Here is a 27,180-nt window from a genome sequence, read left to right as displayed (position 1 = left end):
TGATAAATTTGGAATGAGTCTTTGGAATGTTTGGGGAGCTTGGAGCAGTGCCTGTAGCAATGCACTGGATGTGCTTCCTCGCTCTCCCAGCTCTGCAAGTCAAGGCAGCAAGCAGAGTGCTGCCCTAAAGCTCAACCCAGCCTGGTGTGCACAGCCCAGCACCTTCTCTCTAAGTTAGGTGATGAGAACCTTGTCTTTTAGGGGCCTGATCAGGAAACTCTCACTAAAAATAGTTGAAACTAAAGCCTGTGATAGTGTAGCTCATCTGGAGCACCAAAAGGCTCATGACTCCAGCACTTGTCCAGGCAGGATGTTATCAAGGTGCCATTCTCTCCCCAGCCTTCTCCTTTCCCATTTTGTAGGAAAGGGTACACTGAGTGTTGCAAACGGGGAGAAGATGCTTTTCTTCCTGGTCAAGCTGTGCTCTTCTCAAAGACTGGCTTCCAGTCATGAGGACAGAGCACGTGGTGGAACTGTTCTTCTAATAACAGCTGTTTGTGCACTTGGCATTTCATAGCTAATGACATTTTTAAATATTGTCATGGGACTTCCTCTCTTTCTCTATTTTAGTTCACAGTAAAACTTAATTCCCTCTGAAATGCAGTGAGTGGTGGGGTACAAACTTTATGCATCTTCATGAACTATCTCAAATATTCCAACCAAAATTTCATAATTTAAATAAGGATTTAGGCACTCAGAGTGTGGGATTAATGGCTTATATCCAAATCAGTGATTTGCAGAACTGTCATTTTCTTAGAAGTTAGGAGCTTTAAAAAAAAAAGCTATAAGTGTTTGATTTTCTATAGTAGTAAAAATGAAAAGCCATCATTGCCTTTTAAGCCATGTCAAAGCACATGCTACAGTTTTGTTGAAAGGCCTTTGAATATATGACAAACTTCTCTGCTTGAAAAGACTGTAACAAAAGAGCAAAAATACTTGTCTGTAGAGAAAGAGTGGAATGAGTAGAGAACTACTTTCCAGAGAAGTTGTAATTAAGTTTATAGCAACTCAATTAAAGATCCTGATCCACTCGTCGTGCATCTGCCTCAGATCTCTAGCAGGCTCAGTGCCTGGGTGCAGGTGTTTAATTAAGATGTCCAGATATGAACCAGTTGTCTAACCAAATGCTCCAGTCTTGTAATTGTCTGTCTGTTTTTGTTGAGGTGCTGCTGCATTTTTCACAAAAGGGCCCTCACAATGTGTGAGTGGTGCAGAGCCCTGGTTCAATGGGCATTTCCTCTGCTGAGGAAGGTGCTGCACCCCTGTCATAGGCAGTGGCACTGTGACAGAAGAGATGTGCTATGAAATAGCTCACGCTCCTCCTTGAGGAGGTGACAAAGCTCTGCACAAAAGCTTTGCAATGGTAACATCTGTTAGCAACAGGCAACATTATTGTGAGTGTGTGTATATATATGCATATATGTTTAAACAGTGGGTTCTTTTATTTTTCAGATATTTAAGCTTAAGAAAGCTTATATTTAAGGGTTTTTTTTCATTTAAGATTAAAAGAGCTTGTGTTTGTCAAGAGAAGAACCTTGGCTTGCTTTGGCCTTCTCCCAAATACACTTCAATGACAGGGGGACTGAAGTGGAAAAATACTCCTAAGCCTTTCTTGGGAGGCTGTGGCTCCTGGGACACCCAGCTGAGATGCAGAAGTCAGTGAATTGTCAAACTGAGTTAACTCTGTGGTGCTCTGGACATATGCCTTGAAGGACACCATGCACATCACCACCTCAAGTGACTTGTGCCCTGACTCTGCCGGTTCCTGGACCTCACAGAAAGGTGGGAGGAGGCAGTAGGAAGAGCTCCATAAACAAAGTGATGCACAGTTAGTGTCAGCTTGATTCTGTGAGCCCGAAAAGCCAGTCTCTGGTGTGTCTCTTTGGAAATGGCTGTGAGTTACCAGCTGGATAAAAGCCTCACCTGCAAGGAGGACATTAATTATCCCTAAGGAACACCTATGCTATTTGGCTGAGAAAAGCTGTCAGAAGGATATCAAGATGGGGATAACCTCTTGCCATCATTTCAGTGTGAGTAACATCTGAAAAAAAATTAAATTAATCATTAAGCCAAATGAATTTACAATGTTGCTTTTGGAAAATAGGACAGTCTCCTATCTCAGCACTCAGAGCAGTGTACTGTAATTGGCACTGGACAAGAACTTGTTTGCTTCTCTTATCACTTAAAGCCTGAGTGCTTGGAGCTCTGGGTACAGAGAGGTTGCTGAATGAGCCACCAGGCGGTGTGAGGGCTCCGTGTTATTGCTCTTCCTCCTCACAGTTCCTCAGATCTTTGTGGCCCTACTCCTGGAAGGTGCTGGGTGTCATTGCTCTGTACAGAGGACAGTCTGCAGCCACCTATCCTTGTGAAGCATCTCCTGCCTGGGTAAGGGGACCTTTTCTAAGTCAATCTCCTTCCACTGACATACCCAGGTGTGATTATGGACATCGAGGCAACAACTACCAAGTTAGGGTCTAGGGGATCTTTTCCTCTCTATCAGCACAATCTCAATCCACTGTTGACAAGCTCTCACAGTGGACAGTGTTGCTCAACTTGTGTTTTGGCATCAGTTGTGGTTATCCTGAAGGATGGTGGCTGGGAAATACTTTTCTAACTGCAGTGTGAAGTGGGAAGGAGCCAAGAGGTGGAAGGGCTTGCTGCTGCTACTGTACAGGGAAGTAGAAATATCTGTAGGGAGGGGAGATATGGGAATTGTGTGAAAGGGCCTCTCCATTCCACACCAATACTTCTGGGATGCAATGATAAGTTATATTAAGGGAGTATATTGAGAAATGACAGTAAGCTGCAATAATAACCAGGTACCACTGATTATTACATGACAATAACATTCCTGCTGTTCTGTACTACACTTTCAAGAAATGAAAAATAGCTGTCTTGATAGAGTGACAAGATAGCTGCTTATAGAGTGACAGGAAGCATTGAAAACCATCATATCATTTTTCTGTCAATGAAATATTGTTCCTAATAGCATATTTCTCACATATTTGCTCACTCAAACTAAGGATTGTAATTATTTAAGATACCCTTTTAATTAAGGCAACAATTAAAGCACGATAATTCTGCTGAAATGAATATACCATCACTTTGTAACCAAGTGAGGGTGCTACACTTTGCCCTGAGGTAGTAATGGAAACACAAAGTAGGGAACCATCTCTGCCCTAGATTGTTTACATTTTCAAAAAACAATAGAATAGAGCCAATTATGCTTCCCCCCCCCTTTAGCCTATTGTTTTAGTTCTGCTCCTATTTTCCTTTTATCAGTCTATTTCCTCCTGCTTAAACACTTACTGTATCCCAAAGAGGATATTCAACCAAACTATTCCAGTTGGTTCTTTCATTTCTTGTAGTTAATAAGCTACCAGCAAAGAGTGTTTTTATTGAAGAGATAAACCTGCCTACATTTAAAAATCCTTCTAAGCAATGTTGGCAATGTTTATTATAGCCCATAAATGGAATAAGGACCATAACAAAACAAATCTCTTATATTGTGGACCTTAAACCTTGTTACAAGTTATAGGTTATAAAAATAAGGGACAATTAGCAATGAAATACTAAGCTATAAAGTAATAATAGCTTTTTTTTTTTCCCATGGCAGTATAGTTCCTCAGTAGTATTATGTGATAAACAGACAAATAGTTAAATGGATCTACTAGATATAATAGATCTATTTTTAATCTGACTTGTACTATTCTAATTTAGGAACACCTCCAGTGTGAAACACTTAAAGCGAAGATAAATGAAGGCAGGATTCATGTAAAAATAGAATTATTTTAAATAAATTAAAACAAACATTGATTTCCCCCCCCCCCCAATTTTGCATTTCATTTGCAAATGAGGTTTTACACATTAATCAAGTGAAGAACAGGTACTTAAAAAAGTGAAAGGCTCTGAGACAGGACCTGGACCTCCCTTATTACTTATTATGTTTTTTACTGTATTTGAGCATGTCAATAGAGGTTCTTTCAAATGGGCAGAGGACTTTAAGGGTAGAAATTTGTATGCAGACACAGGCACCTTAAATTTACTACAAGTTCAGCAGTTCTCCCTTCTGCTATGCAAGATGTAGCAGTGAGAAGGTGGTGAGGCTATCCACATCTAAGAACAAATACTGCATATCCCACAGTTCTTACCTATGAACCTTTCTGCCATGAAAAGAGTAAGAGTCAGCAGAGCTGTATTTCCAGAAAGTATATTTTTATACCCACGTTTGTCTGATTGCAAACCAATCAGCAGAAAATTTTCTTAGGCAAATAGTGAATTACTCCTCCTCACTGGGCACAAAGGATAATACTACTTCCTGGGAGAAGGGCTTTGCCTTAACAGAAATGTATCCCTTTTTTTTCCAGTTTTCAAGACAAAGCATAATCCATCTCTTTTCTCTGTCCTCCAATATACTACAGTAAAGCAGCAACACTTATCAGCAATGTTAAAGTGCTTTCTGGCACTGGGATTCCACTTGGAATACATGACTTGATGTGTTACTGATTTGGCTATCCTGATTTGATTATTGTATGACAGAGTGGCAGAAGTGAGCATCTAAACCCAAAATTAATCTTTAACATAAAACTATCTCTTCATTAACTGCAGAACTTATCAGTAAATTTGAGATAAAATGCCCCTGTTCTGGAGGTGAAAGAGGACACCTTTCCACTTCAGGCTCCCATCATCAGCCACAAAGGCAGCTGCAAAGAGCACCCAGAGATAAGGAATTCTTTTAAAATATCATCTGTATTACAGCAAAACAGAAATTATAAATAGGGTATCACTTTTTCCACTAAAGGGTTGACTTGAGCATAGGCAGAGTGGTCATTGCTGTTCTCCAACACACCATTCAGGCAATCAATATTGCAACACTTTAAGAGGTGACTACTGGAAATAGCACTGGGCATTGCAGTGCCACCTGCCAGCAAGTGCAGACCTCGCCTGTTCTTCCCACCGGATATTTTCATTGCTGTTACACAGTCTATTGATTTGGATGATACTTCTTTAGTAATCTTCAATTGCAGTCAGGCACTGTGAGCTGGTATTTGTTCCCCTGCAGGGGTCTGGATCTCTGCAGCTCCTGGTCCTCACGACAACGGCGGCTGCATGTGTTCAGGGCTGGCCACGTGAAGAGTTGCCATCTCCTTCTCCTCCTCCAAGAGTCTCACTCAGCTGGAGAGGTGACTGGCTGGATTGCCTGCTTCTGCCAAAGGTATGCCACTTATCAATGAGTATTGTTAAAGGAAGTTAAAAAATAAACCTATTATCTCAGTTACCTTCCTTGATGGTGATTGCTTAGGGGGAACATTCCTTTCAATGGGGTCCACCATTGATTTGGTAAATTAGTTCCTACTGCCATAAACATCTTTATCTCCTTTCATGTCAAAGGTACTTTGTTATTTGCAAACCAGATGAGTGCTGACTGTTTTTCTCTGTGGTGTTGTCAACCCAGTGTTCAGTTTTCATTGGCACCCTCCTCCCTGCACCCACCTGGAACGCTGTGCCTCAGGGAGGGAAATGCATGAAGCACATGCTTCAGGAGAGACAAGGAGGCCTCCAAAGCATGTTCAGGACCTAATTATCAAATGTTTGTAAGTTTAGTTGATATTTCATCAAAGAATCATCCTGGTTAAAGAATCAACTTGGATTTCTTGTTAAATCACTGCAGAAAAACTCTAAGTTTTCTTTTAACAGTGCTTAACAACATGGGAGGAAGCAAGACAAAAAATGTTCTTACTACTAAGGAACAAAGGAAGAGAAAGAGCACAACTGACTGCCATGCATTATTTCTAAAAATAGGCATATTACATTTTTCTATAGAGCAGCAACTGCTCCTTTAGATGACATCAAATAAAATACACTTGACATTGAACACTGAAGCCTTTGTTTGATATCCCCCCGAATTTATAATTCTTTCAAATAATTTTCCCCTCCTCATGGCACTGAGATATTTCAGCCTTACCTGAAACCTTTCTACAGCTTTATTAAACTGACTCTCTTTTTGACACGAGCTGTTCCAGTTGCCATCCAAATGCTCCTGAGCTGCACTTTGTGTATTACTAGTACATTAACATGAAATTCCACCAGCTACTCCCCTCCCTCCCTCCTTCTACTACAGTAAAACATAGCTGTTACCTAATTCCTCATTTGAATTATTAATATTTTGTGCACTCTGCTACTTGGTATCTCCTTATATTCATTTCTCAATCTTTGCCACTGTTCCTTACTTTAATGAGAATATTTTTGTGATATTCTATGATCTTTTCTTGAAGTTTTGTCTGTTTTGAAAATATCACAGAGTAATTCCAAATTTCCCTAGGTTATTTTGTTTGGTTGGTTGGGGCTTTTTTCCTTCACAGCATTTTAGCTTCCTTGTTTCATTTTCTTAAACAATTAAATGCTAATGAAACATGACAAAGACCTATGTCTCTTGTCTGCCTCTTTCCAGGTCATTTGCACGTAACTGAGACAAAAAGAGAAAGGTATCAGCACCACAGCACACATCCTCTGTTAAAGCAAGCAGCCCTTTTGTGCTTCTGACATTAAAAGGTACGTATTTATTCAAGTGATCATAAGGTGACTCATATATATAAATATATTAATTTTTTTAGAGTGAAAGTGCATAGAATACAGCAATATCTGAGATTTGACTAGAGGGAGGGGAAATCATGATGTGATGGAGACACTGATATTTAAATCCATTGCATGAGCTTGGTGCCTCTAGCAGCCGTGTTCTATGATCTTCCTTGTTCAAGCATGGCATGACCAAAAGATCTGTTTTTACATAAGCGAACTTGGGAAGCCTGTCTAGTTTTCTACAGTAAGGTTAAATGAGGGTGCATTCAGTAGCCTCTGTTGTAAATGTTTTCCAAACTGAGGTTTGGAAATTACAAGGTAATTTCTATTTTTCATAATTTTTCTACAAGGTTTTCACTTTTTTTTTTTTTTTTTTTTTTTTTTTTTTTTTTTTTTTTATTATTTTTAATTTAATCATTTTTCTACAAGGTAGAAATATGAGTGAAATACATGTGAAACTGAGGCATCCAGCCAGCTTTGTGGTAAAGGAAGATAATGGCCCTGATGTCTCTCTAGATGAACAGCTGATTGAAATCCTGGGATCTCTTGACCAGCAAAACTAGGTTTCATCCCACCTTCAGATTAATTCTCTCTATACCATTCCTATCTCTATCACTTTCTTCTGGGGGTGCAGTGCCTTGCACTTTTCCAGAGCCCCTCACATATGCAGTCATCATGGTCCTATCCTCTTCTTCAGCTCATGTGGTGCCCAGCTCCCAGGTGGAATACACTTTATCAGTCAAAAGAACCAGCTTGAAGGTAAACTTTGCTCTCCTGGGACACACTGCTGGCTGAAGTGAGACTGAGCAACACGGCACAGGAAGAGCCATTGTGTGGTCCCCCAAAAGTGCACAGTGACAAAAAGAGAATAAAATAACATAAATGGCCTCTGTGCTCAGCTTTTACCTAATGCTGATTTCTCCAATGACCTTGAGCCCCTTTTGAACATGGCCTGCAATGTCTTGGCTCAGATGCCCTCCTGTATCTACCCAGGCACCACTTCAGCAAGAGCCAGTGTCTTGTCTGTGCCAGGAAACTCAGGGTCCAGTTTGCCAGGGTCCTGTTAGCACCACCCAGTCTGGGGCTCATGGTCTTCTCTCCTCTGCCCTGTGCAGCCTGGGAAGTCCTCCTGACCGTGCCTGTGGTCCACACTCTGACTTCCTATTGCCCCCTGGAAAATGGGCTTCGGTTGACAAATATTTGCAGCCACTTGCACAGTCCAAGACTGGAAGAAACAGGCAGACTGGGGGTTTTAAGTTTAGGGTGCTTGTTGCAGAATTCTTGTTCTTAAGCCTTACCTGCAGAAGCTCAATCCAAAGGCAACTGTAACCTAAATTATCAAAACCTCATTCTCCACCATGTCTTTTTTGCTAAATCCAAGAAGCTGCTTTGTCTCATCTACAGTGTCCAGATTTTTTCCATGCTTGCTTCAAAAATTCCTGTAATCATCACTTTTGCTTTAGGACAAATTGCTGCTGCAGGGACTGGTGATGAAAATATTTGAAGGGGATTGTTGATTAGATCCACCTCTTGGAGGTAGGGTTTACTGTTTTATGGAGAAAACAATGTGAGAAGAAAATAGTACTTTGACCACCACTTAAGGCTGGGTTTAGTATTTTAAAAATATTTATATATTTAAATAATATGGCTAAATTTAATCTCTCCATCCTAAAAACCACTTCCAAATTTGGATTTTCTTGGCTTGGTTAACAAGTCTTCTCCAAAACAGTGCTTTGCAGATTCACTCTCCTGCAAAATCAGCATTTGGTCTGTTTCTATACCAGTGTTTCCTGTCTTAAGAGATGTCAGGAACTGGAGACTGGGAACTATATCTGCTGTCAGAGGCCTTCTCAAAGCTTCACTTCAGGAAGTGAAGCAAACCTTGTAACCTTACTTGGGAAGTTTGGAAAATGGGGCCCATCCTTCACACAGCTAGGATCTCCAGCCAAAGTGAACAATGTTTCCCTCATCTTGTTCATCACGCTTGGGTTTTCAATCTTCTTTCCCTGTCAGAGAAACATAATTGAAATTATTAATATTACCACAGCTTATCACCTTAGCAATGCATCAAAGTTAAGGAGTTATGGATGGATCTGCAACTATACCTTTTGTTACAATTATGGAATATCTTCAGAAAAGGATTGGGTTTTGACCTTGGAGTCCATCCTATCACAGCCTGATACAGCAGCTGTTCTGAATTTAGACCAACCAAGTATTTAGCTATCCAAGGATTACTCTGCTAATACCAATTCAAGACACTAAAGCAACAACTTGAAGCAAACATGAAAGGAAAACTGGAGGAATAAGAAAAACACACTTTAAAACCTTATCTCGTCAAAAGAAAAAAAAGATGGCAGAGAGGTTTGCAGGTACTAAATGAACTCTGCACTTATCAAGTTGTTTCAGTATTGTCACTGTTCTTAATCAACCACAAAAGCTATTTGTTTTCTAATACTATCCAGTGTCAGGCTTGTTTTCCCTTATTCACATAAAATATGGAATGTGTGTCAGTGAATCAATTTTTCTGCCTTCTTCTGGCAGTCTGGGGGGGAAATCATGTCCTGGGGTGCAGCATCACCCTCTGGGCAAGTGAGACTGTTCTGCTCTGTTTTCCACTGGAGTGGCCTCACCTCGAGAGCTGGGGGCAGTTTTGGGTGTCACAATTTAAGAGCGATATTCAACCACTGGAGAGTGTCCAAAGGAGGACTATGAAGATGGTGAAGGGCCTTGAGGGGAAGCCGTGTGAGGAGCACTGGAGATCACTTGTTCTCTTCAGCTGGAGGAGACTGAGGACAGACCTCACTGCAGTCACAACTTCCTCATGAGGGGAAGAGGAAGGGCAGGCACTGATCCCTTCACCATGGTGACCAGTGACAGGACCCAAGGGAATGGCCTGAGGCTGAGTCAGGGGAGGTTGAGGCAGGATGTCAGGAAAAGGTTCTTCACCCAGATGGTGGCTGGGCACTGGAACAGGCTCCCCAGGGAAATGGTCACAGCATGAAGACTGACAGAGTTTGAGGAGCGTTTGGACAATGCTCTCAGGCACATGGTGGGATTCTTGGAATTGTGCTGTGCAGGGCCATGACCTGGACTCAAATATCTGAGTGAATCCCTTCCATTTCAGGATATTCTATGATTCTGGAAATGACGAAAAAGAAAGATGAGTCCCCTGGGCTGTTGGTGTTCTGCAAGTCTTGCCCCAGGGTTGTCTTCCCAGAATATACAATTTGATGCTTGTGTACTGAAAAACAGATGCAACAAATGTTTCTTTAGAAAATGTTACCCCTAAGTTATTTATAAAGCTAGTACTAAAGATGTTCACTCTTTGGTAATTTTTTTCAATTTTTCTTTCAGCAACTTGACTATGAATCAATTGAAGTTTTTATGTGATAAAATGAGTATACTTTCTTCTGGCTTGAGGAGATTAAATGAGACTTAAATAAGTTCAGCACATTGTGAATGTCTCTGCTTTCTAGTGCTAAAAAGAAATGTATATTGCAGGATGTGTTTAATGTTGAATTTTATCCTTAACTTTCAGCTAGCATCCATTTCAGCCCTGTGCTGCTCTCTAAGGCAGAATGTCCTCTTCATCCTCTTCAGCGTTGGAGAGGGAGATCTTCCAGTACATTGATGCACATCAAAGTGATTTCATCAAGGTAGGAGCTCTATTGCAGTGAAATAATGAACACGGAGCTGGTGGCCCAGGGGCCTGGGCTCCTCTAGCAGGAGTGCCTGTCACAAGGGTAATGAGCAGGGTTCCAGGTCTGGCATCAGGAGTGCAATATACACTTCACACAGCAAGGCTGTAAGAGGGCAGACAGCTGGGGACCCCTGGGGTGAAGGAGGGACTTGCATGGACTTCCACAAAAGGGGTGGTTGTGGGCATCCTTTGAGTGTGTTCAGACAGAGGCTCCACTAAGCCAAAATGCAACTGCGTGGGGCATGCGAGCCAGATTGGATGCTCACTCTGTCTTTGCTTCAGAACTGATTTTTGTAGGTTTGCCCTTTAGAAGGAGAGGAGTCTTGGTCCCGTGCTAGTTTGTGTTTTCATTTTTGTCAACCCTCTGGGAAAAGACAGAAACATAATTAATCTAGTCAGTATCAGTTATGCTTTCAATCTATGAGCACTTCTGAATCCTCATGAGAACCACCAAGGTAAGTTGTACACAATGCAATTTCTATAATGCAAACTAGTCAGCATCTAGTCAACCTCCTCTTCCACTGGATTTGACAGGGTTGACAATGTGAATGCCTAAGTGTGAGCACCCCCCCTGTTTAGAAAATCAGGAATCTCAACCCTGTGGAGACATCTAAGCGACTCTTCTCTATCCTGAAACCTTAGAGCATCCATGATAATGCTGTGATGATACAGAAAGGAAATCATCTTCCAGTGCGGATTTCTGATACAAGGGCCAAGGACAACAGCATTCTGGATCACCTAATTGCACATTTCTTCCTGTGCAGGATCTGAAGGAATGGGTGGCTGTGGAAAGCGATTCTGTTCAACCACATCTGAGGAAAGAAGTAATGCGAATGATGGCATTGGCAGCAGACAGACTTGCAACACTGGGAGCCACTGTTAATTTAGTAAACTTGGGGTCACATCAGGTGCTTCTCAAATTCTTGGACTTAAAACATCATATCTACCCATGGGTCTACCTATTGCATTCAGTGCTATGTACACGTATGTTATGACATAGTGTTATTTTTTGAAAGCTAGATACAAATTTATCAGTAGTTCTGTACCTACATGATACCTGCTGAAATCATGTCTGAGAACTGAGAGCATCCTGGGAACCATACAGGCAATCCAAATGCAAATTGGTGTTCTGTGCATAGGAGGGAGTTTGACGCTTTTAACTGGAGGGAAGAAGTTTGCAAAAGTAAAAGGACTGAGGTTTTTTACTGGGGCTAGTTTTAAATTTTTGTCTGTAATGAAGCATGAGAACTAATGCATCATTTGTCACTGAACTTTATGGGGGAGGTACTTTTACAAGGAAAATGTTGTCAGACAGAACATCTAAGGGTTAGCTACCTAGAGCATCATCTTTGGTTTTCAGAGCTTCTGACAAATGATCCAAACTATTTTCTTTCATTGTTGGAAAGCAATAGGAAAGAAGTCATCTCTGAGAAACCTTAGTCTCTAATTAACTTACCTTACTGTAGCCATGGGCTTTTTCCTGCCCTGGGCTGTTATATTCCTAATTTAACAGGAATTCAAAAGTTCAATAATAGTGATTATCTTTTCTTTTCTCTGGTGCTTTTTGTGAGGATTCTGATTCTTAGCACAAGGACCCTGAAGTACAGCAAAACTTTACTATTTCAGTTTGTGTCATTTGATGGCTGCAGAGAAGGCAGTTGGGCCATGTGGAGCTCTGTTCTGCACAGAACCACGTTAGAGGTTTAGCCTTAACCTGTTTTTAAGACAATCTGACATAGCTGCTGCCTCCTGCCAGCAACACTTTTTTCAGATTCTATGTTTGAACTTACAGGCCTCCTGCCCTCTGTCTGTGGTGAAATCAAACCCCAAATTAATTTGTGTGGGTTTTGACTATTTGTGTCACAACAGACTCCATAGCACTAGGTTACCTCTGTCTCCTCCAGTGCTGGGAAGTGAGAGCTCAGTGAGAAGGGCATTTATGACCATAAAATGTTAGAAGACTTAGACAAAGTCCAGCAGGAAATAAACAAACAGTTGAGCAGAAAGATCTTACTTTCTCTGAATAGGTTAGAACTGGATTCAGTCAGATTTGTGCACCTAATAAAATCAAAGTCAATTGAGTGTAGAAGTATTTTCAATACTGAGAATTCCAGATTTTTTTGTACATGTGTAAGTTTTAGAAGGTTTGGTTTTCCTTAGTTGCCTTTTTTTTCTTAGTTGCTTTTTTCTTTCTCCACAGCTGCCTGATGGCCAAGTCCTCCCACTGCCTTCTGTGATTCTCGGAGAGCTGGGGAAGGATCCACAAAACCCCACTGTATGTTTCTATGGTCACGTGGATGTGCAGCCTGCCAAGAAGGAGGATGGCTGGGACACTGACCCCTACACACTGACTGAAATTGATGGTGTGCATCTTTGGATCATTATTGGAATACATGACTGAGGTTCTGTGTGGGAGAAGGGTTCCTGAATATTTAACCAAAGCGTGAGGATTTCTGTGGAAATCTTTGGGGCGTGTCCAGCAGCTTTCAGCTTTGATGATTGCTCTGTGACTAGGGAGATCCAGCAGTGATTGCCTAATATTTGGTGTGGAAATATTAGCATTTGTGGTGGAAGAATGAGAGGACCCCTTAATGTAATTATCCTTCCAGCACAGCTAGCTGACTGAAGGAACAAAAATAATGGATACAGGGTCAGCAGTTAAGTAAGACCTCAGAAATCCTGATTCCCAGGCTATAACCACTGAGTTGCCCTTTCTCATTATCTGGGATCAATTCCCACCAGCCTTACTGGCATAATTCCTTTGCCTTAGTCCAGTGTATATCCAGTGGGGAACACTACAGAAGTTTATAGACAGGCACAGATTTCAGTTTCATGTACAGTGATAACTGTACATGATGTGCAGTTGAAAAAGAAATTAAACACTTTGACTTGTAGCTTCATATTTCAGCCACGGCATTTATCTGTAGGGTTTTTGCTGCTTGTTAGCTGGTCTGAATGCTGTGTCCAGAAGCTGCATATTGTGCAAGCCCTCCAGGCATATCTGGTATGAACAAACAACTGTTTGAGAAGAAAAGTGAAGCTCAAAAATTGGCATTTATCAGAAACCACAACTTTATGCATATAAAAGGAAGGAAAGAGGGGAAAAAAAGAGTACTGGTCCATTGGGAAGCACCCAAACATTCATCACTTTATTTAAAATGAGTCAGTGAAATCCTGACACTTTTGACACTTCTTCCCTCCATCACTAAATCTTCTGTGGCAACTGGAATTTGCCAATTAAATTGAAGTCATGAGGAAAAATTCAAAGATTGCTTAAAAACTTTCCTCTTTTCTTTTGAAGGAAACCTCTATGGTCGTGGAGCAACAGACAATAAGGGACCAGTCCTAGCTTGGATAAATGCAGTGGAAACATTTAGAGCCTTGAAATTAGTAGGTATCAATCATATTTATTCTTCTTTATTATTATTATTGCTAATTTTTACTATTTAGTATTATTTGCTATTTTTTATTATATCTCTGGAGGGATGTATTTACATTCCTGAGTAAGATGATACCTCTCTGTCCCAACAGACTATATACAATTTGAAACTTTAACTATTTCTGATGCAACACTTAGGGCACTGGTCCCATTCCAGTAAGAGTTTGTCTTTGAGCATTTCTGTTTTGGACAGTCTGTCTGCAATGCAAATGCACTCTTACTGCCATTGCCCTGCAGAGGAAAACCCACAGGGAAGCATTCAATATGTACTACATACATTACACAGCTCTGATAATTGTTCTGTTCTCTTGAGAGCTTTTAAAATGGTAAAATAACAGACATTACAGAATGCTTATGAAGACTCCTCTCTGCTGATACATTCTGCTGATCTTTGGTTTTGTTTGCCTACAAGATACCTTCAATTTATGTGTGAAGAGAATAAGCATCTAAATATGTTCATCCAAAATGGGCTGTTATGTCTCCAACAGATTAATCAAAGCAAATACTTTGAATGGGTGCATTCACCAAATAAAAATACAATCACTCAGATTCCAACAGATTTCTGAGGTCAGATATTTGCCCCTAAATTACTGCAATGACCAACATAGTAGTCTTCAAATAATTTAATAGTTTTAGAGTAGTCTTAGCCCCAAGGTAAACCAAAAATATATTTTAGACTTGTAACTAAGTTAACTATCATCCTTTAAGCTGAATTTGAATGACATATTCTGTTAGTGATGAGAAGCAGTTTTCTGTCTCTTGTATGACATTATGGCACAAACTGAGCATTAAGTCTTGTTTTTGGTTTGTTTTTTTTTTAAAGTCCCCTCACAACCTCTGAAAAATGTTTTTCTTGCATCTACAGTACTGAATTTAGTTTCAAACCCTAGAAAACACACCTAAAGAGTAGCTGTTGTAAGTGGATATGGTTATGGGTTTTACATCTTTCTAGTTTTTTCAAATCACTAATAGCGATCTTGACATTTTAACAAACAAGCAAAAAGGCATTTGCGTCATTTGAAGCATTTCTCTAGAAAACAGCACAGACCATCAAACAATATTCATTAACAGTTTGTTTCTAAAATTTCTGTGGCCAGCTGATGATCCATCAGTGAACCCATCCATGACACGAGTTCATTTAATTTTACATATTCGTTCTTGCCTTTAATCTAAGCAGCGAATCAAAGGCGAAAACATCTTAAAACCCCTAATGAGAAAATGAATTGCAACAGGAAACTAAGTTAAAATTTATGTCCCCTATGGGATGTGTCAGCATTTTCAACTCCCACTATTCTGTAATAAAAGTTCTCCTAATTACTCTTGGAAATGCATCGTTATCAACCAGCAGTCTTGCAAATTTATGAGTGTTAAAAAGACAATTATAGTAGAGGCACTGACAATGTTTTTATCATCATGCAAGTCTGGTGATAGACAACACTGGGAAAACCACAGCTAGTGGCTCCCACACGGGCAGTAACAGTGGAAATGTAAGAGACAGGAAATTTTCTGTGAAAATGCAATTGCTATCAGACAGTTATAATTTCCAAAGCAATTAGAATATGGAATAGCACTGACAGAAAGCCTGTTTAATGAATCATTCCAGCAAGTTTCCTGAAAATGCAAAGAAGAAAAAAAGGCATTGCTTATTGTCCTTTAAAAATGAATAGTAATAAAAACATGAGGAAAAGAACAAATTTTTCTGGGAACCTATATGTGTCTGTCACTGGCTTTTCTAACGTAGCAAGCTATATATCCTACTACTCATCCAACATCTTTCTTATCCTAACACAATTTGTATAGCAAACCAGTCTGCTCCTAATTTCAAAGCTTTTTTAAAAAAAAATTAAAATGCTTGTTTCTTACCCAGACTTTTCTGATTTTTATGCAGGCTATGCCAGTGAACTTCAAGTTTGTAATTGAAGGCATGGAAGAAGCAGGATCCTTGGGGCTAGAGAAGCTACTTGAGGAAGAAACCCAGAGCTTCTTCTCTGATGTTGATTATATTGTAATTTCAGACAACCTGTGGCTCAGCAACAAGAAGCCTGCCCTTACCTACGGGAGTCGGGGAAATGCCTGCTTCTTTGTGGAGGTAAAGGACACAAGTTCATTCTAGCTGAGCCTCTGAAAGACAGCGATGATGGAGCTGTACTTACATCTGCATGCAGAGAAAGACTGAAGGAAAACTTAATATTTACAAGTACAGAGCTTTCTTCTGCATCCCTTTCGGCTTCTACTGATTTCCCTCCTCACCCTCCTCATTTCAGTCCCGTTACCCTTATTTACTTCCATTAACTTCTCTTCAATCATTTCTTCCTTTGATCCCTTTCCTATCCCATTACTCTCCTGCCACTCTGCCAGTCTCTTTTCATCCTCCCCTCTGCACAGCAACTCTAGGACACCACCCCTACACCTCCCTCTCCAACTCTCTCCAAAACCATCATTCCTGCTGCTCTGCCGTTTTGCAGCAGATACTGCTCAGTATAATGAATCAAGACTAAAGGGACTCGGTGTGGTTGGGTCTCTGGGTTTAAAAGCCACACAAAATTTTTGTAAACACTGGCAGGAGTAGATAAAAGTTCACTGTAGCCAACACTGTAGCTATATTTAGCAGCAGTGCGAGCTACTGTGAAATAAAGAGCAGAAATTTCTCATCTGGAAATGCTTCCTGATGAAGCATAAAAGGAATTCAGAGAGAAGATTAAAGAACTTGAAAACTAAAGAAAAATCTGCATTAACCTTTATGTCTGAAAAAGAATGAGTTTTTTTTTTTTTTTTTTTAACTGAAAGAGCATTGGCAGCCTTGATTCAATTTTTCTCAGTCTTGGTTAAGAAAAATGATACCATTAAAACATCAAAAATGATCTCTCCCTGCTAGTAGACAGTTAGCTGTAATGAGGTTTTGAGAAGAATAAACAAGTCCTTTGCAGGAAAATGTTTTATGATAAACTCAAGTATGAAAATGTGTCTGGAAAAAGAGCCCATTTAATAACTCAAATGCTTCTATTCTAATGACTTGTTATTCAAGAGACCTATAAATTTTTATTTGTTGCAATCTTGAATTAAGATTGGACATATATCCTTAATATCAAACAAGATTATTTTTTCCCTTTTTTAAAGAAGATTTTGCATTAAATAAAAAGGATAGACATCTTGAAGAATTTATTCTCCAATGTCAGAAACAGTAATAATATGCAAATGTTTAATGTATGATGTCTTTAATCTTACTGAAGCAAAAGAGGGAGTGGAGGAGGACCCTTGCTCTCAAATGTGTGAGTGCTACACACAGCTGAATTTCTCGCTCATGGTGGTTGACAACAGAGCTCCAGCTTCTCTGCCAAACCAGATTGCACCTGACATGATGTTTTCTATTTAACAATTAGAAAAAAAAATATTACTGTTCATTTGTGATCATGTTCAAAAAAAACTGGAACCACCAGTCAGTGTGGAAAACAAACACTCACAGAAGAGTAAGGTAGTGAGTGTTTCCAAGTAACCAGCGGTTTTGGTGCAGGTTGAATGTGGCAGCAAGGACCTTCACTCTGGAACTTTTGGGGGCATCATTCACGAGCCGCTGCTGGACCTGATAGCGCTGCTGGGTAAGAACACACGTCACTGCAGGAGCAGCTGGGGAGAGCTGCCCATGGCCAGCCTGAGGAAGGTCAGGGCCACGTTTAACTGTTGTAAGGCAAGTCTCATTGAAGCAAGATCCCCAGATTTCCAAACCTCAACACAGCTATGGTGGCGGCAGCTGAGGAAGGGAATGTCCCCAGTAAGGCCAGGACTTGAGACATGTTAAGCTGATGTCAGTCACACATCAATTAAGAACATTTAAGGATTACAGGCAACTTTAATACATCCACACATAGCAAAACCTGACTTTTTAATGCTGCTTTGTATCCCAGTAGGATGATGTTTTCATGTTAGAAGCTGGGCTGACACATCACACATTACACACAAACAGCAGCTCAATGGTTTTCTTAATAAATATGCAAATATATCAAGTTTGGTGAAGCAACTTGACAGATGCAAACAGTTGTTGGGCTTACTAATTTGGTAAAGAGGTAGAAGGGAGAAGGTGTTATGATTGCCAAGGGGAAGAAACAGAGGCTCCCCTTGTACTGATATCTGTATCTTATTCTGTAGACAGCCTTGTGGATTCCACAGGTCGTATTCAGATCCCTGGAATCTACGACAGTGTTGCTGCCCTGACAGAGGAGGAAAGGAAGTTATATGAATCGATTGAATTTGATATAGAGGAACACAGAAATAACTGTGGTGTGAAAAAATTCCTCTATGGCACCAAGGTAACACAAAATCTGTATGAATATTCAGCAGAAAGAATTTAAATCACCTATTTGTAGCATTTATGTATAAAGCCAAACTGAAAGATATTTTCAGTCAATGGCAAGCTCAAAATAAAATAAAGGAGCACTGAGAAGTAACAGATAAATAAAATCAGTCTGCTGAAAATGTAAGGCACTGCATCTGGGGAAAGTGATCTGAAATATGAATAATCAATTAAAAGTAATGATGCAAAACTAACAGTGTAAGTCTCCCTTCCTCGCCTAACCCTTCTCTCCCCCTAAGCCTAATCAGCCAAATAAAACATGCATTAAAATGCCTACATTTAGTTTACTTAGTAGGAAAGAAGTTGTATTCAGCTCTGAAAACATGGGAGGCAGCCTTAGGCAGATATGTTTCGGGTGTTTTTTATTTAATACAGATTTTGATGTCTGCCAAGCCCGCCATAAAAAGCATCCAAAGCTACAAGCTTCTCCTTACCAGCAATTAAAAATTATATCCCAAATAAAAAACCAGCAGGTAAGGGCTGCCTTGGAAAGATTTCTCTGCACAAGAATGGCAGCCAGGAGAAAGGAGTTGATTAATTTTTTTATCGCTAACATAATTATTGTGGTGTAGGTTCTGCTAACATGGGTGCTTTTATTTCCAGGAAAAAGCTTTCAAATTACCTAAAGCTAGACTGTAAGAATCAGTAATACACAAGTATAATATAAATCCTCTATCTGAGTTTCAATGCTTTACGTGCAGGAGGATGAATTGATGTTGATTTTATGTGTAGATTAAGGTCTAGTCTCACAAAACTGAAGGAAAGCAGCAGCACCCTGAGGTTCTGCATGAAGACCAGTTTATAATTTATACATTTCTCCTATTTTCCTTAGAATAATAATCATAATATTTTGTTTTCCCTCTGCATCTTCTCCAGGAAAACTTAGTTACTAAAAATTATAATCTTTCCTATTGTGCTTTTTAGTGTTCATTAGTAGAATTTCGTCACTGGTATCATCTGTGATGGATCTTCATGGTTTTTCCAGTGATAAGTTCTGGGATAAACAGGCAGTGAGATCAGAAGTTGTTCTGATACTACTTTGCACTAGAAAAATTTACTTAGAAGATTTTTAAAACAATGCTCTATTTTTCTTATTTTTCATGAAAAAATGTTACCTTCCAAATCATTATATGACTGAAAGTAGTAGTATTTTTTAAAGATGAAAATACACATGCATGGGTTTAAATAAAAAATCAAATATCTTTAAAATACAGAGGTCTCCAAATACAAGTTTGAGGATGCAAAAAGCTTTTTTCTATATAAATTGTGGCTTGTTTATATCAATCCCTTATATTTTGAATTTTTTTTTTAAAGGAAGAAATACTTCTACACCTGTGGCGTTACCCCTCTCTCTCTATTCATGGGATTGAAGGAGCTTTCCATGAACCAGGCATTAAAACAGTCATTCCAGCAAAAGTAATTGGCAAATTCTCAATCCGTCAGGTCCCCCACATGGACCTTTCAGTTGTGAAAACACAGGTAAGAGACAAGTCTTTTCTTTGGCCGTTACTGTGTGATCTAGTCTCTCTTAGCATCTCACAAATCTAAACTTGTAGTAAACTGAATGTTTTTAGCACTTATTTCTTTCCAAGAGAAGGAGGAATGTGGGTATAAGTTTGAGTTGCAAGATGAGACCTTTTTTGAAAAGTATTTTCCCTACAGGTGGTGGAACATTTGGAGAATGTCTTTTCCAAGAGGAACAGTCCAAACAAACTGAAAGTGTCCATGCCTTTGGGTGCAAAACCCTGGCTTGCTGATGTTAATGATCTACTCTATAAAGCAGCAAGAAAGGCAATAAAAACAGGTGTGTTCCTTTTTTTTCCCCCCCAGCTCTTAGTGTGTCTATAAGTGTGCAGGGGCATTGTGCTCAACAATAGGGCAAATAAGATTGCCCAATTCAGTGCTGCAGCCTCTTACCCTTACAAATCTCAATGACTTTGACAGAACAACTACTCAGCATCTTCCACACCTTGCTAAATTTTGATATGTTTTATAGAAGTAGCCAAAAGGCCTCATTTATTTATTTTTGTATTGATAAGAAACCAGAGGTTTAAAGAGCAGAGCTGATTTATAAAATCAATTGGCTACACACTCAAACACATTTCTACTCAGAAGCTCTTAGTATCAGCTCTTTGCTTAAATCTATGATAGCAGAAAAAAGCACCTGGATTACACCAGTTTATTAATTCATTTTTCCAATATATTTCAGTTTTTGGAGATGATCCAGATTTCATCCGTGATGGCTCAACAATTCCTGTTGCCAGAATGTTTCAGACTGTAACACAGAAAAGTGTGATGATGCTTCCGATTGGAGGGGCCGACGATGGGGAGCATTCCCAGAATGAGAAAATAAGCAGGTTTCTTTCATTTGTCTGCTTCTGCTATTAGAGATGTGGGGAGGACTGAAGTCCCTTGGTGTCCATGAATGAGCACGCCCAGATGGGAAGCTCTGCTGTGCACTGGGCAGCCCAGCTAGCTCCTGTGCTAAGCAAGCAAGCAAAATTCCCAATCTAACACATACCACTATACACTTTTCACTGGGTGTCTACTCAGTCTTTAAATTCATTGCATTGGCAATTTTCATTTCTCTAGTGATGACATTAGCCTCTGATCTGAAAGATGATGGTGTGAATGGGCACTTTTCCATCACAGCATCTGTTTTGAAGTGCCCCAGTCAAAGATACTTACGGTTAAGAGAGGATTTTAGTGGTTTTCAGTATAAACAGCTATAACAGTTTATTTATAGTCCAGGGACCAAGACTTGCATAATTATACAAAAAATAGCTTAAACTTGTCACTAGTGTTTATTTTTGGAGGCACCATGGTAAGCCACTATTCAGTGTGTTGCCTGAACACTTGTGCAGGCTGAGTCAACTCATGCTGAACTCTGGAAAGAGGAGAATCCTATAATAATTCTCAAATGACTTTTTGTCTCCCCTCATTAAAGTCTCAACGCTGCTGGCTACAGGTAACACCAATTTGGGTATGTAAACCTGGAAAAAGTTTTCTGAAGTAAATACAGAGGAGTACCAAATTGAAGGATGTCCAGCACTTCTGTGCACTGGGTATCCAGGGGGTACCAATATTGCAAATTCCTCTGAAGACTCATAAAACTTCACTGGAATAGGTTCCTAATTTTAAGAGCAGGACAGTCTGACAAGAGTTCATCGTGTCTCTTTCCTTCTTCACAGACAGAACTATATTGAAGGAACCAAATTGTTTGCAGCTTTTTTCCTGGAGATATCAAAGCTACATCGGAACTTACATGAAACTTCCCCCACAGAGGCTATCAACTGACAGACCATATCAAGAAAATCAGCAAAGCGCTTTCTTAAATTTTCTATCTTAAATAAAACATATAAGTCACATATTCAGTGGCTGTGAATTGGTGGGGAAAAATTAGAAATGCTGTGCTATTTCCTGGCATACTACTAAATGGCATGCATTTGTTATATGGTCCATCAAGTGATCTTATCCCTAATGCTGTAAAATAGGGTTAGGGATAATTCATTCTTGCTGAATGCAACATGTTACATTTTAGTTTTAAACTTCAAGATAAAGGGAATTTGTACATCCATTTAATCAAAATGACTTTATTTCTGTTTTGTAGTATCACTCTTCATGCTGCCTAGCTCCCATTTCAGTTTCTGAATATGAGCAATAAACACTGTAGTTTCCTCCTAACTATATACAAAATCATACTTACATAATTCTTTGAAGAAAGATCTACTATCAAGTTAATCTTTTTCCTTGTCCTTCACTGAAGGTTTAAAATAGGAAGTGCAATGAAATGTTCTGGTTGAGTTTGAGGTGAAGATTTGCCTATTATTATCTATTTATGGATATAATCACTGAAGTAAGTAAAACTACAACGATAAATAAACATTTCCCAGTTTGGATTTTGTCTTCCCTCTCATCTAAATCACCTCTTACTGTGCTGTGAGCAGTTTTAAGAATCACTTAATGTTTTCTCTATGTGACTTTCTTTCCATACAACAGAAAGAATTTTTTGTCAACATCTGTTTTGGCCAAAGTCTGTCATCGGAACGGTGTTTTTCCACCCAATTAGCAACTTTTAAAGCATCAGTTTCCATAAATAATTAAGTCAAAAGCAAATGATATCTTTTGAAATAAAAATAAATTAGTTGAGAGCTCTGTTTGCTTTTTAGGCAAAACATCCAGCACAAAGCTTATAATTCAAATCGAGGTTTTTTTAAACCTTAAAATGTGATTTGTACTCTAACATAATTCACACATAACCAACCAAACCAATGGAACCAGTAGTGTTATGCCTACTGTTTAAAAAAAGTTACATTAAGTAAATTACATATAGTACTTGGGATCCTTCCTTTTTCTCCTGTTACCTCCCTGCAAAAATCTGCAAGAACAAAGACGTGAATGTAGAGACTATAGAAGGGAATACTCATACGTTTTCAATAAACACCCATTCTCAGTCCTGCCTGAGACTCTGACACTGTTCAACTGCAAGAGCTGAGTAAGGACTCTGGCTCTGGCTGCTGACGGTGTTCAAGGGGAAAAGGAAGACTCCTTTTCCCCTTGTGTGCTCAGTGCTTACTTGGCACTGCTGACTGCAGCACTGCAGTGTACTCCAGGACAAGGACCAAAAGCCTCCAAGACCAGAAGACTCTGGTTTGAGTGTCATTAACTTGCAGAATAATTCTCTGTGGCTCTCAGCTCCCTTCACCTGTTGAAAGCATTTAGGAACCAGCATAGTAATGGATGTTGCAGGGGTGAGTACTCCAGTTTCTGCACAGGACTCAGGGAAGATTGGTCCACGCTTAAAAGCTATCACACCATAGAGGTACATGAGGGAATTTTGCTGAAATATTTCAAGACATATAATTGACGTAAAACATTGCAATCTCTGGGCTTGCAGTGATTTTACAAGTTACAGAATCACACATACTCACAGAATGTGCCAAGTTAGAATAGATCCACAAGGATCATTAAGACAAAGTTTTGTCCTGTACAGAATCATCCCCAAATTAGCTTAAACCATAAGGGAAAGAAATCTCTGCACATAAATATGACCCTTTTGGCAGAAGAATTGAAAAGTTGGTGAGATGGAGGTGGCAGATTTCTTCACGAAAGAGGGATGGAGACTGTGTTTTAGGAATATGACTGCTCTAAAATGCCGCTATAATATATGCTGTCTATGTGTTCTACAAGATTATGAAATTGGAATGGAAGATGGGCTTATTTATTTTTTACCATTGCTCTTCGGAATGACAAATAAAATAGAGCCAAAAAAGAGCATCATTTTATAAGCACAGATACTCTCAGAGCAGTGCACTGAAATAAGGTTCTGCTCTGCAATAGCCACTTACCATCAAGTCAAAACTATGTGAGTGAAACAGTTGTGCCACTGAATTATGCAGACCATCTCCATGCCTCCTTCAGTCCCAGAGGAGAGAAAGAGCATAAAACTTCAATTTCAGATTCTCCTGTCCATAAAAGAAAGCAAGCATTGGGAAAGCAACTACTGCCCACAGGGGTATTGAGAACTGCTCTTTCCTTCTTAGATAATAAATGAGTATCCACCCTTTCTTTCTTTTTTTTTTTTTTTTTTTTTTTAAATATTGGGTAACATCTTATCAACCTTGTGGAAAAAAAAAAAAGAAATAGTATGCATTTTTCTGAGGTCTGTAGTGTTTTACAACATTTCTAGAAATGTTTCTTCTTGGTTGCACTAACAGGTATTTGCTGCCACAGTAAATTAAAGACAACTCTACAATACTAGTGTTAGAAATAGGATTAAAGCTTGCTTCTATTTGTTAGCCTTATTCTAGGTGTGCCATATCCCATGTCAGAGCCTATTAGATATTCTCAAATTATGAACAACTAACTACAGAAATCATATGTAAAATTTGTGTGTCTACATATGCATGTATGTAGCTGTATATGTATGTACACTTGCACGATCTACTCTAGTCACTGATTTAGAAAAGAAAAAATCTTGTCCATTCTGATTCAGGTTTTTTCTTACTAATGACTGGGAAAACAACATTGTGGGGATGTCCAAAAGCAGCATCTGTATCTCTGAAAGCTTGATAGATATCAAGACCTGGATCATAGGATAATAAAATGATTTTGGTGGGAAGGGACCTTGAGGATCACAGAATCATAGAATTGTTTGGGCTGGAAAAGACCTTTGGAAACCATCTAGTCCAAGCCCACTGCAATGAGCAGGATCAAGCATATCAGGCTGCTCAGAGCACCATCCAAGCTGACCTTGAATGTGTCACGGGATGGCGGATCCAACCACCTCTGTGGGCAACCTGTGGCAGTGTTTCACAGACCCCAGAGCACACCTAACAGTACTAGGTGCCTATACATAGCTGGTCAAGTTCTGCCATTTCCCTGGTAGAGGAAGACTTGTCACAAGTTTTTCTTTTTCTTATAGGCTGTACATCCGTGTTGTTGGGAAATGAACACTCAAGAATGGGATCATATTTTTCTACTGATTATTAATTTGAAAGAATACATTAGAGCATTTTAATTTCCATTTAAAATCAGTGGGTTTAAATGTGAAAGTCACTTTTTTATATTAGATAAACATAGTTTTTAATCCTTAAGTAATGTTTCAAAAGAGAAGACATAAAATTGTGTCAGCTAAAATCATGGAGAATTAGATGCTGACAATAGGAGCTGAAGGCATAGAGAGATGAGCAGCCTCAGGAGACTCAGAACTAATCAGGTCATTGTCTGCTTAGCCTGTGAAAGTGGAAATTAGGCTTACTCACGTAGTTATGGTTTTCCTTTTCAGTAACACTACTCCCAAGAAGTTTAACTTTGACTCCTGCTAGTTATTCCTTTCAGAATACAGCATTTGGCTTGTTTCACAAAATGTTCTAAAATGCCTTGCTAGTTAAGGATGTTCATAGTCCATGTTTGGACAGGGAAGATTGTGCAACTGTGCCTTTACCTGTGACACAGAGGCCCATGCCACAGTGGCTGGTGCCAAAGACACCCATGAGTTCCCTTGTTTCTGCTGGGACATTCCAGCTGCAAGTAACATGTAAAGTTAAATACTTATTGCTCCAAGGTGAAGCTTAACTGATTTTCAAGCTTTTACCTTGTATCATAGAATATCTAGAATTGGAAGGTGCCCATAAGGATCACTGAGTCCAACTCCACATATATCTGTATTTGGAGCTGGAGACACATCGTGCCCTTTAGGAAATGTGTTATTAAACATTAAAAAAAAAAAATGTATGAATAGAAAAATATGAACAGTTCCTTGTTAACAGAGTGCATATTTGTCTGGTTTGCTCTACTGCCAAATATTTCAGTGATCTTCTCACTTGCATTCTTCAGAACAGTGTATGAAGAACACCTCCACATTGCAGAAAATTTCGACAAATACGTAGCAAAAAGCTTTTCTGCAGTGCTGCTACATTAGATTACATAAAAGTAGACCAGGAAATTCAAAATTATCTGCTAACAACATAAGCACAGTGGTATGCAATCTTGAAATCTCTTTTCATATTTTTTTTCAGCTATGAACTTGAACTAGTGTGAGTCTTCTTCCTGAAGTCACTTAGAAGTCATTTTGACATTTCCACTGCTTTCTAAGGAGGTAAGTCTGTTGTAATGGGAGGATCAGCAGCCCCCAGTTTTCAGCTGGCTGTCACATGGAATGAGTTGCTTGGATGGAGGACAATTGAGACAGTTCCTAGTTACTTTATCAGCTCTCACAGAGTTTTAAAAATACTGTCTGAAATACTGTCTGTAAATACTGTCTGAAAATGTGCTTGTATTTTGTCACGCAATCTCACTCTTTGAGTGAAACATGCCACATTCACTCCTCAAGGCAGAAGCAACAGCTGTGTATTTGTAAAAGAGATAAGTGAAAGTGCAAACACACTTCCACAGTGTGAAATCTGGATTATTTTTGCTAAGAAACTCTACTATTTGGAGGGAAAAAAGCCCAACAAAACCTTGCTTAATCTTCAAAGTCCACTCTGCATAAGGTGCACCCCAACAGCAAAGAAAAATGGTCACATTCCTTACTTGATGAGTATTTGAGAATTTCAGTATATAATCAGAAAATTCTTCCTTTAGAACTAACAGTATAAACACATTATTGTTTCAGTGGATGTAGTTCTAACAGGACTAGGATGCATGTGCCAGGTGGATGATATGTTGACTTAGTGGAGATGAAAAATAAGGATTAAATCTCTATTTCAGATAGCAAACTTTTTTTGCATATTATTTTCTGATCTGCTACCACATTAAATTTTAATGTATTGATGCATAATGTACTTGATGTTTGTATTTGAGATATATGTCTATTTGAGAAACTTGCTTTGTGAGTTTGCAAGAGATTAATTATACAGTCCCAGAGCTGTAAATTCTGGCAAGCTGGACATCTTCACACATAAGAGACAATACAGGGTAATAAATGACTCTCATCTCACTGCTATAAATTATTATTAAAATTAGATGAATTTTTATTAAAAACCCACAGTACAAGAAAACTAAATCCTTGGAGGTTTGGCAGAGTTGGCCCCCAGACAGACTTAAACATATATGTAGTTAAATGAAACCAGATATTGTGGATGTATGTGTGCATAATGCTGATTTTGCTACCTGTCTCAAAATAATTTTGATGATCTCTCATTGTGAAATAACATGACGTGTTGGCCAATTGCATGTTCCCCATCCTTCCAATGCAATTACAATTTTTTTTTCTTTTTTTTATATCTCTAAGAATAATTCAAATATCATGCTAGTCTTTTTATTTGTGGAACTGAAGGGGAGCTTAGATTGAAACTGTAAAATCTCTGTAATAGAAAACTGAAAATATTCAACATGACACACTCCTGACATATACTTCTCTGGTGTGAAGAAACAAGCAATGGCAGAGCCCTCATATGAATTTCAGGTAGATTTGCATCACTCTTTTTTTTACAATTAGAAATTCAAGAGTGAGCACTGCTTTACTTGTCTCCTGTGCATTGTTGCCTTCCTGACAAGGCATCAAATTCCATAGGCAGAGTTAACATCCTCAATTTGGCAGCAACCCTAACATTCCAGTGACAACTTTGAAAGACAAAGTTTCATTCCATCACAGTGGAAGGACCAGTAAGA

The 27,180-nt window shown here is 39.2% G+C and overlaps 1 protein-coding gene across 1 annotated transcript; it reads left to right on the top strand.

Moving 5' to 3' along the window:
• The first annotated feature begins 1,909 nt into the window (after nt 1-1,909).
• On the top strand, nt 1,910-21,391 carry CNDP1 (carnosine dipeptidase 1). The gene is made up of 14 exons (XM_041408108.1): nt 1,910-2,030; nt 5,063-5,215; nt 6,452-6,552; nt 10,118-10,235; nt 11,044-11,187; nt 12,480-12,642; nt 13,581-13,669; nt 15,607-15,807; nt 17,230-17,314; nt 17,862-18,022; nt 19,381-19,545; nt 19,729-19,870; nt 20,276-20,423; nt 21,258-21,391. Exons 4-14 carry the CDS (start codon nt 10,158-10,160, stop codon nt 21,361-21,363), a joined length of 1,482 nt encoding a protein of 493 aa, XP_041264042.1. The 5' UTR covers nt 1,910-2,030; nt 5,063-5,215; nt 6,452-6,552; nt 10,118-10,157; the 3' UTR covers nt 21,364-21,391.
• The last annotated feature ends 5,789 nt before the right edge of the window (nt 21,392-27,180 follow it).

The sequence above is a fragment of the Onychostruthus taczanowskii genome, unplaced genomic scaffold (assembly GCF_017590055.1).
Source record: "Onychostruthus taczanowskii isolate IOZ18803 unplaced genomic scaffold, ASM1759005v1 scaffold29, whole genome shotgun sequence".
Lineage (NCBI taxonomy): Eukaryota > Metazoa > Chordata > Aves > Passeriformes > Passeridae > Onychostruthus > Onychostruthus taczanowskii.
The sequence above is the reverse complement of the archived record's forward strand: the minus strand, read 5'-3'. Positions and strand labels throughout refer to the sequence as shown.